Below are 11,891 nucleotides of genomic sequence, written 5' to 3'. Positions count from 1 at the left end.
TAAAGTAATAAGCAGTAAAATGAACAAAAATGCCAATAAAGGCAATAAGGAGAGGTTTGTAAGGTTGTACTCACACGAGCCCAACCTAAGCATGCGCGAGTTCAAAAGCTCATGCGAGGTTAACTAGGCAGCGCGTGACTTGTGACCTCGCGCATGTCCTAGAAGAAAGCCTGTGCACCCTCGGTTGAACTCACGCGAATCTAGCTTGTAAGCACGCGTGCCTAGAAGAAAGCATGCGCGCCCTCGATTAAACTCGTGTGAATCTAGCTTGTACGAATGCGAATCAAGCAGTTGACCTAGAGGTATGAGCCCCGCATCTGACCTAGCACGCGTTTGTCTCTAAGCTCACGTATGTCCACTCTGAGCTCGCGCGAGTCCTCGCTATGACCGTGTGCAAGCTCAACTTAGACAAAAGTTAGATTTCAGCTGACGTTTCGCTCATCCATCTAGAGGACCTTTTCTTGGAAAAACCTATAAAAGGCAAAGAAAGACTTTGTGTCAAGGGTTAGAATTTTTAGGATTTACAAGTGTGTCAAACTTAAAATTTTGTGAAGGAAAAAAGGTTTTTCTTTCTAGCTTTCAAACTTTGTAAAAAAAAATTTCCTTTGGAAGAAACATAAAAACTAGTTAATTTCTTTTCTTGGGCAATCTCCTCCTATACAAGGTTGCATTTTCTTTTTCAATTTCTCGAAAGATCCATTTGTTTTAATCTTATTTTCTTTGTGTATTTTTAACATTTATCGCATTCAAATTTTCCATCTTTTGTTGCATTTAATACGTCTATTTTTCATCCCATCATGCTTGATTTAATTTGTGTTGTTTGTCTTTTTACTAATTTTTTATTGACTTATTTATTTAACCATATTTTCAGAATTCTGCCATTTTTAGGGTAGGCTGAACTGGTGCAAGCTTAACCTATGCTCGCACGAGGTCAGCATCTTTCCTCTAGATTTATTGTCGTTTTGTATATTGTACATTTTTTGTTTGACTGAAGCGACATTGTTTTGACGGCTATAGGGGTCTGAACCACTAAGCTTGCACAAGGTCAAGGAGCCTAAGGCTTCAAACTGACGTCATTTAGCCCCTTTAAGTTTAGTTTAATGTGTTCTAGGGACTGGACTCTGAGCGCGCGTAAGGTCACCTCTGCTCGCACGAGTCCAATGACCATTTGAACCCAAATAGAGGCTTCTGGGGTTAAACGACAGTATTTCTATATTAATTAAGAGTTTACGGTTTGACCTTGCCCGAGCTTAACCTGTGCTCTCGTGAGTTCAGTCTCTCTCCTCTTGAAGTAGACGGGTTAGCTTCAAAATGACGCCGTGATCCCGTTTTCCGTCTTGGGGGACTAACCTCGCGCAAGCTCAGCCTGTATTAGCACGAGCTCAAACTCTATGATGAGACATAAAATATTTTATTATTATTATTTTAGTCCGTTGCTCTTATTTTTAATTTTATTCTATTTTTGCCTACTTTAATTAGATTGCTTGTCCATTTAATTTGCTTATTGTATTTTTGCTACGCTTTAATCCTAACCCCTAAATGCAGAGTGGTTAGCCCAAAGAGGTCTGCTCCCCGAGGAGGACCAAGAGTCCACTTGTTTATGTTCTTATCTAATTTTTGATTTGTATTAAGGCCACTGGGGCCATTTGTATGTGTAGTATTTTCCTTCACTGCTCCCCCTATTTTCCTTAATCCCTTTCTGGCTCTATTCTCCTTCCTCCCTTTTCTATATATGTTTAAATTCATGCTTAGAATCACCTCACATGTGAATAAAGGATAAAATTGGACTTAGTAAATGATGTGATCAACCCACATGCAAAGATAATAAAATGAAAGCTTAACAAAGTAAGCCCCTGCATCTCGCATGTTCTCACCTCAAATGCTAAGGCTAGCATGAATCTGTCACTCAGATTAGGATAATAAAATGTAAATAATGTGGATACTATAACATTGCCAAGATAAAACCCAAGGCACCAAAGTGCCTCCCTATTAGGACTAGTAAAAGGTACTAATGTGCTTCTCATCTAGGATTAGTTGAGATACCAAAGTACCCCCTCCTTAAGCTAGAATTTTGGTTGCTTACCTTACATGCTAAAAAAAAGATAAAAAAAGTTGATAAATAAAAATAAATATAGGGTACACTTAGGCTAAGATAATTTTATTAGGATGGACAAAGGCTCGTCTACTCTAGTGGAGGCTAGGCAGATAAATATGCTTTCAAAAATCTTCCCTATTCGTACCTAACTTTCCGAACCTAGATCTCTGATTTTAGGAAGGGAAAAATTTAGGCTCTCTGCGAGGAGTATAAAGCCGTCATCCTCACTCCCGAACTGTCCTGATCTCATTGGGTGGCGACTCTTTCTCTGAAATGGTCTTAAGACCATTTCTTAATTCCTTAGGGCCCTCAATCGAATGACTCATTTCGAAACGGGCCTAGTACGAAGAGCGGACCCCGGACACATTAGTGGAAAATTTTCGTATTAAGAAAAAAATAAGTCAGCCGCTCACAGCTCATATCACATTAATTATGTTTATAAATAATTCTTATTAATAATATGTTAATATAATAATAATATATCGTATTAGAGGGGTCAAATGAGATATGTTTATCAGTTGGACAATGAAATATTGTAAATATTCAATTTGATGAATTTAAACTATTAAATACATATTATTTATTATGTAATTTTTTATTAGCTTGGTGAATTGAAACTCTATTATTTAGTTGTTGAATACAAGGATAATGTAATTGTAGTAATTTTATTTTATGTTATATAATTTTAAATTAACTTTAATCTAATTGATTTAAGCTAAAAAATATTCTTAATTATTTAAAAATAGAAAATTTTTAAATCTCTGTTGCCTTATATCGTATTGTATCGAATCAGACCGTCTCATTAGATTCGCAATTCTGTACTGAACTGTCTCAAAAAAATTTTAAGATTCAGAACAAAGATATTTATGCTAGAGTACGATTCTGGAGATCTAATTTTGAAATCTCCAATATTTAATATGATTCTAGAGATTTTTAAATCTCTGAATTTTTTCAAGCCGTACTCGCCCCGCAAAGTGATAAAGTAAGTAAAGTCTAGAGGTGCTATAGATGCTTTAGAACATCTCCAATACACTTTTTATATATGTTAAACTCTTTATTTTAAAGAGTTATATCATAAAATAATACTCCACTCTAATATATTAGTCAATTTAGCTCTTTACTCTATATTTAATAAATGCAGTACAAATTTCTATGTATTTGATTTAATTAGTATTTATAATTTTATTTTTTTATTGATAAATTTTTTTAAAAAAATTATTAATTTCTATGAAAATAAAATAAGATATAAAATAATATATAAAAATTTTATTTAATTTTTAATAAAATATTTTACTGTAAATATTTCTTTAAATGGTTTTTATAATAAAAATTATGCTTTTTTATAAAGAATACCATGCTATCAGCGCATAGAGAGTGGCGACAAAGTTTAAATATAATAAAGTTTAGCCGTCTCATCATCTCGTCTCTAACGTTCCGCTCCATTGTACAAATTTTGGTCTATCTTTTGCGGCTCTACCTTAAACCCTCAGTTCCAAATTACACACGCACAGACACAGTGAGGGAGGAACAGCCATGAATCCCTCTCTCGTCACATCCACAGCTTCCTCCTTAGCCTCTCCCTTTCTCTCTCCCTTTCTCTCTCCCTCTCCTCTCCGCCTCTCAACTCCATCTTCTCTCAAACGACGTCGTTTCAGAGTCTACATCCCTCGCAACTCCTCTTCCGATGCCGCCGTCGATGATTCTACAACAACTGCCACTACTACTACTACCAATGAAAACATTTTTGGAGGCAAGAAAGAGCTAACTGGGTTACAGCCTTTGGTGGCTAATTTGTCACCGCCTGTTAGATTAGCTAGTTCAGCTATTATTATTGCTGGAGCAGTTGCGGCTGGTTATGGATTAGGTCTAAAGTTTGGAAAGACTCGTAATTTGGCTTTGGGTGGTGCTGCTGCTGCGGGTGCTGCCGGTGGTGCTTTCGTCTATGCTATTAATTCTTGTGTCCCTGAAGTCGCTGCTGCTGATTTGCATAATTATGTTGCTGGATTCGACGATCCCAAAGCAGTTAAGAAGGAAGATGTTGAACAAATTGCCAAAAGGTTTCCTTTTGTTTCATTTGCTCAACTTTTACTGCTGGTCTTTTTTTTTTTTTGGGTGCGCAAGTGTATGCTTAGAAATAATATTATATGTTTTGATAATTAATTACTAGAATTTTTTATGCGTCTTGGTGTCCTTCTGTGGATTCAAGAGTAATTTATCGTACATGTGAGAGTGAAACTTAAAGTTCCATTTGTTTTTGGTTGCTAATGATGCTTTTAATTTTCTTTGCTATCTTAGATACGGTGTAAGCAAGCAGGACGAGGCATTCAATGCCGAACTTTGTGATATGTACTGCCGGTGTGTTCAAATCAACTGTATTAGTTTTTATTTATTCTTTTATTGTAGTTTTATTTGAAAGAGATTAATCTTTCTAATTTCTAACTTTCTTTTTCTCGATAGGTTTGTTTCATCTGTCCTCCCTCCTGGGAATGAAGATCTTAAAGGAAATGAAGTTGAAACAATAATCAACTTCAAAAGTGCAATGGGCATTGATGATCCTGATGCCGCCAGCATGCATGTTGAGGTATTGTCACATTAACAATTTTTAACTTCTATATAGCCCTTGCACCATTGACATTCACTGTTTGGAAAATAAACTATTAGATTGATAGTTGAATATGATGAGTGGATATACTTATGTCTTGACCTACTATTTTGCCTCTGCACTTGTAGATTGGTAGGCGCCTTTTTAGGCAAAGGCTTGAAACTGGAGATCGTGATGGTGATGTAGAGCAGCGTCGGGTATGTCATTTGTGATTTCATTTGCATGTGTCTTAGTTTTGACTCTGGAGAGCTGTTTATGTGGGAGTTTAAATCTAGATATGGAGCTTGACCATGATTACTGATTCTCCAGTGCAGGCATTTCAGAAGTTGATCTATGTGTCAACTCTGGTTTTTGGAGAGGCATCATCATTCCTTTTACCTTGGAAGCGTGTTTTCAAGGTTACGGACTCTCAGGTACTTATTTGTTCTATTTATTGTCTATTTTACAATTATGATATCTTTATTTTATAATCCGACTTATAAGTTTGTGAAATGTTCAAATGCATTAAACTTTCACATGTTCTCATGTATGGATTGGTTACCGATTTTTAGACTTTCAGAATTTGTTTTTTCATTTGGGTTTGTAACTTTAATCACTTTTCTCATGCCACCAGGTTGAGATTGCAATCCGTGATAATGCCCAGAGGTTATATGCTTCAAAGCTAAAGTCAGTAAGCAGAGGTAAATGCAATATGAATTGATGTCTTTAATATTTGAGTCCAATGCATTAGCTGATCGTTGCTCAGCTTTATCCATAGAATAGTGTTTTTGTTGTGATTAGAATTACTATATTCTACAATTAATGTTGTATAGTTGGTCACTATGAAAATGCTATCAATTTTTATCAGTAATTATCATTAATTGATTATGCTTTCTGTGAAAAGCAATCCATGTGCAATATTTTAAGATGTACACAGTATATTTGCTACCCTTGTGAAGGGTCAAGGCAGAAAGGTTGTCATCTTCTAGAGAAGTATGATCTAGATTCTTATATCTTTCTACACTGGCGTTTAGTGTTTGTTTTTGATTTTTTTTCCACAATAATTGCAAAAAGATGAGTTGAAAATTTCACTGTACTAGTTAATCTGTAACATATTTTTTTCATTTTAAAATAGATGTCAACGCGGAGGAGCTTGTAAGCCTCAGGCAGGCGCAGCTTCAGTATCGACTTTCTGATGAGGTACTTGATCAAATAGCTCTACTGTTTGACTCATAGTTGAGTTCTTTACATGGTGTGTTGTGTATCATACAGCTTGCAGAGGACTTGTTTAGGCAGCAGACCATAAAACTAGCTGAGGAAAATATATCAGCTGCATTGGCTGTTCTGAAGTCCCGGACAACAGCTGTGTATGATCGCCATTGCTTCATAAAAACTTTGTGCTTGATTATGAGAGAATGCATATTCCTTTCTCTGGAAGTTCTACTTGGCAGTATCATTCATTATTGCAATGCATGTCTTTAGCTTCATCTAATTAAATTAGGTTTTACAGCAATGGTGTCAAGCAGGTTGTGGAAGAACTTGATAAGATATTGGCATTCAACAGTAAGCTTATTTCATTAAAGAATCATGCTGATGCAGCTTCCTTTGCTCGTGGGGTTGGTCCAGTTTCTGTACTAGGTGAGAAAGCTAATGGAGCTTTTGCTTTACTATTTTTCATGAATGATTTTTGGCATCTCTAATCCAAGCTGGAATTGATGAAACTTTCTGGCCTAGGTGGCGAGTATGATAATGAAAGAAAGATGGATGACTTAAAGCTCCTTTATAGAGCATTTATTACTGATGCTTTATCTAGTGGTCGCATGGAAGAAAATAAGGTGAATAAACTTAGTCTGCATTTCCTGTCATGCTGAGTATTTTTTCTTATTTTTTTAATTTTATAGTGTGGGCACAGTTACTCTTCCATGAGACTTGAAAATTATCATTAGTACAATCTATTTATGAACCTAAGCTAACCACATCAGCACGTCCTTGACAAAATAAGAAAAAGGTTGCCATGGAACAATATCAAGTGGACCTCAAATTCTGAAACTGATAAGTTTTTTTGAGATTGTAGAATCCCGGTTAAGTTGAAATGGGAGGTCTATTAAACTAAAATAGGACTTATGTTAGTGAGTATTGAGTGATAAAGAAACAATATATATTTATAAAGTTTACATGCAGATATGAGGATTCGGAGATTGTTATGTTGATATACAAGAGAGGATCAGAAATGAAATAAGTTTTATAGAAATATGGAAGTAGTACCTACTAAAGTTATGTTGAAAGGGTGGTGTTTAATATGCTTTAGATATGCCTAGTGTAGAGTAACAAATGCACTGCTGAAAATGAGTGCATCACTGCAGTGAAGATTTCAAGGTGTAGACATAGGATGTCTTGGGGTAAATAGTGATAGTGAGTTGGCAGCATTAAGAAATCTCGACAGATTTGAATACTATGTAGGTAGATTTAGATTAAGTCATAGTTAATTTGAGTTTTTGATATCTAGGTTAATGTGGTAATGTTTCTTTATATTTTCTTAACAGTGAATTACTAATAATGTCCACTGTTCCCTTTTTTATTGTCTTGCTTTATTGTTATAAAGAAATATTTGCTGCCATGTGCTGGGGTAAATTATTGTGTTTGTATCATGTTGGAATTTAACAAGTACTGAATGGTGTTCCCCTAGCTGATTAGCATATTTCAATTTTATGTAAGGAAAAGATAAAAATTTCCATGTAGTGGGTCATTTCAATTAATTAATGGCCCCCTATTTTTCCGCAGGTATATTGTTGACAACACCCTATTAAGGTCCGGTTCATAGTTTTTATTAAATTGCATTTGCATGCACATAACTCACTGAATAAAGTGGTATTCTCCCCTTTACTGCTTCAACTGTCATGTCACTGACTTTTAACTGTAGTCCCAATGATGAATAAACAAAGCAAAAGTAGATTTTATGTTATTGACCATTTTATTTTTTTGGAGGACTTTGCTTTTAGATTCAATTATCTAGTACTTGGCCAAGTGCAAGAAGGATTATAATTATATTTTTTGAGGTTGCAATTGATTATTTTTTTCTCATGAAGTGATTGCTTGGACTGCAGGGATTTGCATAGTATTTTGCTGTTAAGTGAAATGCATTAATCCTTATGATAGGATATTAAGAAAAGAAAGCGGAAGTATGATTGCTATTAGAAGAGTCATAGTTCCTGGTTGATATCATTCTATCATCTTATATTTGTATGTTACCAAACTACTACACTGATAAAGAAATCTAACTGTCACTTCCTCATTGTTTTGAATTTGAGAATGGTACATTTTCTGTAACCATCTATAGACTATTTTCTTCTAATGCCTCCTTATGGAAAGCATAGTTCTATTTCATTATTTCAGTGAGTGTATCAGAATTTTGAATTAATACTCTCCATGTGATACCTCATCATTGTTTATTTTGATATTTGATGTGAATTCTATGAATTTTGAGCTTTTTTGGTGCTTATTATCTATGTGTTTCTTTAAAATTTTTATACCCTTGTTTATGTAGTTTGATCTTGTGATCCTTAACCTTCTGTGCCCTTTTTTTTTTTTTTTTTGTTTTTATAGCTTGCTGCATTGAATCAGTTGAGGAACATATTTGGTTTGGGGAAGAGGGAGGCGGAAGCAATTACGCTTGATGTCACCTCAAAGGCATACCGTAAACGACTTGCACAGTCAGTTTCCAGTGGTGATTTGGGAATGGCAGAAAGCAAAGCTGCCTTCCTTCAAAATCTCTGTGAAGAATTGCACTTTGATGCACAAAAGGCTACTGAGATACATGAAGGTAATGATACCAAGTATTGAACTTTCATGTTTAGGCCTTTATTATTTTCTTGATTTATTTGTTGCTGTTCTTCAGTCTCACTTGTAATCTATTAGACAGGATGGTTAGATTAAGATATAATTGAGTCAAGTTGAGTATTGTCTTCTAAAACTGAGTTGTTCCTGTCATATTTTGAAGAAATTTACCGGCAAAAGCTCCAGCAATTAGTGGCTGATGGAGAGCTTAGTGAGGAGGATGTTGTTGCTTTGAACCGTTTGCGTGTTATGCTCTGCATTCCTCAGCAGACTATTGATGCATGTCACTCGGACATCTGTGGCAGTCTGTTTGAAAAGGTAGTGTTTTTCTATTTACGGTCTTCCATATATCCACTCTTATGGTTTTTCTTATTGTTTTGTGTTTCAAATTGGATCTAGGATCAGATGTGGTTTGAGTATTGGATGTATGCATAATAATTGTAGAAAATTATGATTATGATGGATTAGTTGCCACTTTGGATATTAGGCTGTTTGTTCTCATGTGAGATCCAATGATTAGGTATTCAAAATCAGTAGCAATTAGTAAAATCTAACCTATTAATGTGGTAAGCAGAGAGGTAAGGCGATGTGATTTTTGTGGAGGATTAGAACCATATGAGGTTAATATGACTAGTATTATGGCCCACCTTAAGCATTGTAATGATATACTTCTTCTTGGTTGGAATTTGTTCATTTAATTGCTGGTTTTCTTTGGGGGTTTTTATTATGAAATTTTGATATTTGTACTTCATCCAAGGCAAGGATCTCGCCAATGCGCTTACTGTTTAGAGTTCTGCACCTTTTGGCTTTCCTGTCATCATCTTAATATAATAGTGACAAATTACTCACTATTGGAGTTCTGCCTCTTTTGGCTTTTTTGTCCTCCTTTTCCGGTAACAGTGACAGATTTACTGGCTCGTCTGAAATTGAAAAGATTTCCAACACATGCTGTGAAATGAGCCAATGATGCTGGTTCATACTGGCTAATTGTTAAATTAGTTAATCTATGCTGACCCTGGTAGTTTCCTTTCAGGTGGTCAAGGAAGCAATTGCTTCAGGTGTTGACGGCTATGATATTGATGTGAAGCAGGCAGTAAGGAAGGCTGCTCATGGGTTGCGATTAACACGGGAGGCTGCTATGTCAATTGCCAGCAAAGCTGTGAGAATACATTCAGATTGCATTACAGAATTAAAATTGATGTTTCAAAATATTTCTTGACATTTACCGTTAGTTGCATTTGTGATATTCGATGCAGGTCCGAAAGATTTTCATGAATTATATAAAGCGAGCACGGACAGCTGACAATCGTACTGAGGCTGCAAAAGAACTAAAGAAAATGATTGCCTTCAATACTTTAGTTGTGACTGAACTGGTGGCTGACATAAAAGGGGAATCTTCTGATACTCAACCAGAGGAGCCTAAGGAGGAAGAAAAACAAATTGAAGAGGATGAGGAATGGGATGATGAAGAATGGGAGTCCATTGAGACACTTAAGAAAATAAAAAAACCTAGTGAGGAACTTGCTGCCAAGATGGGGAAGCCAGGCCAGACAGAGATAAATGTCAGAGATGATCTTCCTGAAAGAGATAGGACTGATCTCTATAAGACATACTTGCTATACTGTCTAACTGGGGAGGTGACCAGGATTCCATTTGGTGCTCAGATCACCACAAAGAAGGATGATTCAGAGTATGTTTTCTTAAATCAACTCGGTGGCATTTTGGGTTTGACCGTTAAGGAAATTGTGGAAGTACACAGGAGCCTTGCTGAGCAGGCTTTTAGGCAACAAGCTGAGGTGATTTTAGCTGATGGACAATTGACAAAAGCCAGGATCGATCAGCTTAATGAGGTGCAGAAGCAAGTTGGCTTGCCACCAGAGTATGCACAAAAGGTAATAAAGAGCATTACAACAACAAAAATGTCAGCTGCCCTTGAAACTGCCATCAGTCGTGGACGGCTTAACATGCAGCAGATAAGAGAACTGAAGGAAGCAAGTGTTGACTTGGATAGCATGATATCTGAGAGATTGCGGGAGAACCTGTTCAAAAAAACAGTGGATGAAATTTTCTCATCAGGTACTGGCGAATTTGATGAAGAAGAGGTCTACGAGAAAATCCCTGCGGATCTCAACATCAATGCTGAGAAGGCAAAAGGTGTTGTTCATATGCTTGCAAAAGGTAGACTATCAAATTCGCTAATCCAGGCTGTGGCACTCCTGAGGCAGAGAAATCATCAAGGAGTGGTAAGGATCCCATGAACATATATACTACAATAGGTTCTCTTTGGCTTTTTTAGATATTTCATTCAATATGGTATTTATGAAGTCAAAATAGACTTATCTGTTTGAAAATTCAAGAGGGTTAGATTTGAGGTCTTTCTTTCCTTTTGCAGGTTTCCACTCTTAATGACTTGCTGGCCTGTGATAAAGCTGTGCCTTCTGAGCTATTGACATGGGATGTGCCAGAGGAGCTAGCTGATTTATTTACCATTTATATGAAAAACGACCCGGCGCCGGAAAAGCTGTCCCGCTTGCAGTATCTGCTGGGAATAAGTGATTCCACAGCTGCTGCTCTCCGGGAGATGAAAGATAGAGTACCATCAGTTGGAGCCGAGGAAGAAAAGTTTGTATTCTAACTGCTGTGATAGTTGTGTTAGGGTATGTGGATCTGGCAACAAACTTTTATTTTCTGCCCAATGAAAGATTCTGATTCCTTGGAGAGAATTGTTCTTGATGTAACATAAAGTTGATGAAATTTTGATAGGCGCTAAATTATGAATAGGTTTGTTGAACGAAATAGTATGTGAGGGTATTTGTTCTTGCTTTCAATAAATTCCTAATGTTCTGCATCTGAAATGCAATTTCAAGTTTCAACTCAATTGAAGATCATCAGTTACTTTGCTGCTAAGTGCATCATATTTCTGATACTAAGTATGTCATATTTGGTCTTTTCTTTTCTTAGTTATCACTTTTAGATGGCATATTTTGCTAAGCTAGGATCAATTTAGGTCAAGTTAAATTCTACTGGCGATGTGGGTAGAGCTGAAAATAAACCAAGTGGAGCTGAATTTCGAGTAGTGCAAGTTTGTCTCGTTTATTATCGAGTTAATTTTATAGAAACGTTTTGAATTTAATCTATTTTTCTTTAAATGAATCTAATCATATTAAAACAAGTTTAGTAAGTCGTAATTTTTTTTTTAATTTTAACTTAATTATTTTTATTATAAAAATGGTATAAAGATTATGAACTATTTTAATATAGTAAACTAAAATATGGCAAAAAATAAGTATTTACATTGAGAGAAGAAATGAATATAATTTTAAAAATCATTACATTGAGATGAGATAATAGATATCAAATTCTAAGAATATTTTGACTTTT

The 11,891-nt window shown here is 35.6% G+C and overlaps 1 protein-coding gene across 1 annotated transcript; it reads left to right on the top strand.

Moving 5' to 3' along the window:
- The first annotated feature begins 3,482 nt into the window (after positions 1-3,482).
- On the top strand, positions 3,483-11,388 carry LOC8282752 (protein TIC110, chloroplastic). The gene is made up of 15 exons (XM_002517682.4): positions 3,483-4,152; positions 4,391-4,450; positions 4,553-4,676; positions 4,826-4,894; positions 5,012-5,110; positions 5,311-5,377; positions 5,812-5,876; positions 5,949-6,043; positions 6,187-6,314; positions 6,411-6,511; positions 8,280-8,496; positions 8,674-8,828; positions 9,544-9,669; positions 9,767-10,753; positions 10,903-11,388. The coding sequence occupies exons 1-15, from the start codon at positions 3,629-3,631 to the stop codon at positions 11,143-11,145; spliced, it is 3,060 nt and encodes a 1,019-aa protein (XP_002517728.1). The 5' UTR covers positions 3,483-3,628; the 3' UTR covers positions 11,146-11,388.
- The last annotated feature ends 503 nt before the right edge of the window (positions 11,389-11,891 follow it).

Source organism: Ricinus communis, chromosome 2, assembly GCF_019578655.1.
Source record: "Ricinus communis isolate WT05 ecotype wild-type chromosome 2, ASM1957865v1, whole genome shotgun sequence".
NCBI lineage: Eukaryota > Viridiplantae > Streptophyta > Magnoliopsida > Malpighiales > Euphorbiaceae > Ricinus > Ricinus communis.
The sequence above is the reverse complement of the archived record's forward strand: the minus strand, read 5'-3'. Positions and strand labels throughout refer to the sequence as shown.

Excerpts from the sequence above, each read along its gene's own strand:
- LOC8282752 (XM_002517682.4), top strand. The coding sequence starts at position 3,629 with ATGAATCCCTCTCTCGTCACATCCACAGCTTCCTCCTTAGCCTCTCCC. Across the intron at positions 4,153-4,390 it reads GTTGAACAAATTGCCAAAAG|ATACGGTGTAAGCAAGCAGG; the intron begins GTTTCCTTTTGT and ends TTGCTATCTTAG. Across the intron at positions 10,754-10,902 it reads AGAGAAATCATCAAGGAGTG|GTTTCCACTCTTAATGACTT; the intron begins GTAAGGATCCCA and ends TTCCTTTTGCAG.